The sequence below is a fragment of the Anopheles cruzii genome, unplaced genomic scaffold (genome assembly GCF_943734635.1).
Source record: "Anopheles cruzii unplaced genomic scaffold, idAnoCruzAS_RS32_06 scaffold03476_ctg1, whole genome shotgun sequence".
Lineage (NCBI taxonomy): Eukaryota > Metazoa > Arthropoda > Insecta > Diptera > Culicidae > Anopheles > Anopheles cruzii.
Genome location: NW_026457061.1, coordinates 1 through 2,094, shown reverse-complemented (window position 1 = coordinate 2,094; position 2,094 = coordinate 1). Strand labels below are relative to the sequence as shown.

At 47.1% G+C, this 2,094-nt stretch overlaps 1 protein-coding gene across 1 annotated transcript; it reads right to left on the bottom strand.

Annotated features, from left to right (window-relative positions):
• Positions 1-1,116: 1,116 nt before the first annotated feature.
• On the bottom strand, positions 1,117-2,091 carry LOC128277029 (chitinase-like protein Idgf4; the record flags this gene model as incomplete). Its single annotated transcript, XM_053015480.1, has 1 exon — positions 1,117-2,091. A coding segment is annotated over one exon (975 nt), but the record flags the coding sequence as incomplete, so codon positions are not given.
• Positions 2,092-2,094: the final 3 nt, after the last annotated feature.

Below are 2,094 nucleotides of genomic sequence, written 5' to 3'. Positions count from 1 at the left end.
GCTTTCTTCAAGTCACGAACCAAAGAAGTAAATCCCTCACGATGTTCAGCTGCCTTTTCATCAACAATGCTATCAGTAAATGGTTTCGGTTTCGATTGTGGCAGCTGCCAGGCCAAGTCAAGGCCGTCAAAATTGTGTGTCTTCAGCAGGGTGCGCGCACTCTCAATGAACGTTGCTCGTGTCTCGTCAGATTCCAGAAGTGACAGATACTTTAGCGAATGATTTTCCTCATTCAGATCGTAGTAAGCACCGATACTCAAGAAGACCTTCAGTCCCGGAAACTTGTTTTTCAGCTCCGTTGCAGCTCGAAAATGGCCTTTTCCAGAGTCCAGATCAAGATCTTCGTTGAGTGCGCGTATACGATGGGTGTTGACGTCGATCCCGGCGTAGCCGTAAAGCAGATGGGTGCAGAATGGCAATGCCTCCCCAATGTCAACTAAGGTCACTTTACCTGCGAGAGTATCTGTGAAAAACAAATTCTGTCAAAGCTGCACAAAGTCCACTCTTCAGGCTTCATAGGAACCGAACTTCAGAACTTAGAAACTTCACTCCGAAACCAAAGCGATAAAGCATGTATTCCGAGCACCAGCTCAATGGCACGCAATCTAGCTATTTCTACCATGGACAACAACAGATCTCCTCGGAATTTTACACAAGACTCATTAGTCTTGTCTATCACAATTGAACCTGTTTTATAACATCTCGGAAAACAGCATCCCACTAGCGTTCGCTGGTCTGGAGCGCATTTTTACGATCGTAAGACACTCACCCAAGGGCGAGTAACTCAGAGCTCTTTTATGGCAGATGATCGGAAAATTTCTGATCGTTTGTAATTTTATTATCGACTAAGTAATCCGTTCTTTAATTCAACGCTTTTGGAAGGAGTATGTTCACAATTTTATGCTTCATTTCATATGTGAATTTCTTTTCTTCATTACAACAGTATGTTTCTTTCAGCAAATAAAAGCATTGTTTGTAGTTTTAGTAAAAAGCTTTTAATATTAAACCAATCCGTCTCTTCTTGCTTCGACAGTCAAATGGGGCATACAAGAAACTTTGCTACAATAATTAACATTCATTACGCAACAATGTTCTCGTTAATCTCACCTTTGAAACTCACAATCGATTCTTGGCAGCACGCAGAATCGGGAACTTGTCGCCGTAACATACACCACGGAAATCATCCATCGCCAGATCGTTGATAGAAATTCCGCCCAATCCCTTCGCCTTCACGTACGCCGCCTTATTGCCAGCGCTCTCGGGATCCTCATACGACAGCCAGATACCGTGTTCTTCGTTCTCGTCCGGAATACGGAATGCATACGGACCAAAGCGCTTGCTGAAATCGTTTATCTTACGCAGCGGGTAATCGGCACCCTGCATGTTAGCGTTGGTTGGATTAGGCAGCAAGGCGCACACTTCACCGAAGCTATAGTATCCGGGTATTTGCGTGTGAAGCCCAGCCGGTGAAGGACCGTCGGCGCGAATCGGAGGCCTGCCGGTTATGCCCGACTCTTCCGTCAGTTTCCAGCCACGGCCGTAAGTGGCCAAGCCAACGACAATCTTATCCAGCGGAGTTCCAGCCGAATGCCACGCTTTCACCTTGGCCTGCACGTTATTGCCCTCGGCCCGTTCCGATGGTTCATAGATCGGCGCCGTGTAGTCAGCTTCCTTGGGGTTTCGTTCCGGAGTTTGCTGATCGTACGCGGCAATATTGATGTACTCAAAATTATCCTTCAGCAGCGGAATGTTCAGGAAAACTGATTCATTGACATGCGGCAGTTGGGTGAAGCCCACTCGGAACTTATCATGCACGAATGCGTTGTTCAAGTCGCGAACCAGTGCAGTAAATTCCTCACGATGTTCTTCCGCCTTCGGGTCCAGGATGCTGTCACCGGTGAACAGTTTCTTGAAGCCGTGCCACAGTTTGCCCGACAATCCGCGAACGCGTTTCGGCTTCGATTGCGGGAACTGCCAAGCTAGGTCAAGGCCGTCAAAATCGTACGTCTTCAAAAGAGTATACGCACTGTTGATGAACGCTGTTCGTGAGCCAGCTGACTCCAGCAGTGTCAAGTATTTCTCGAACGGTTTTTC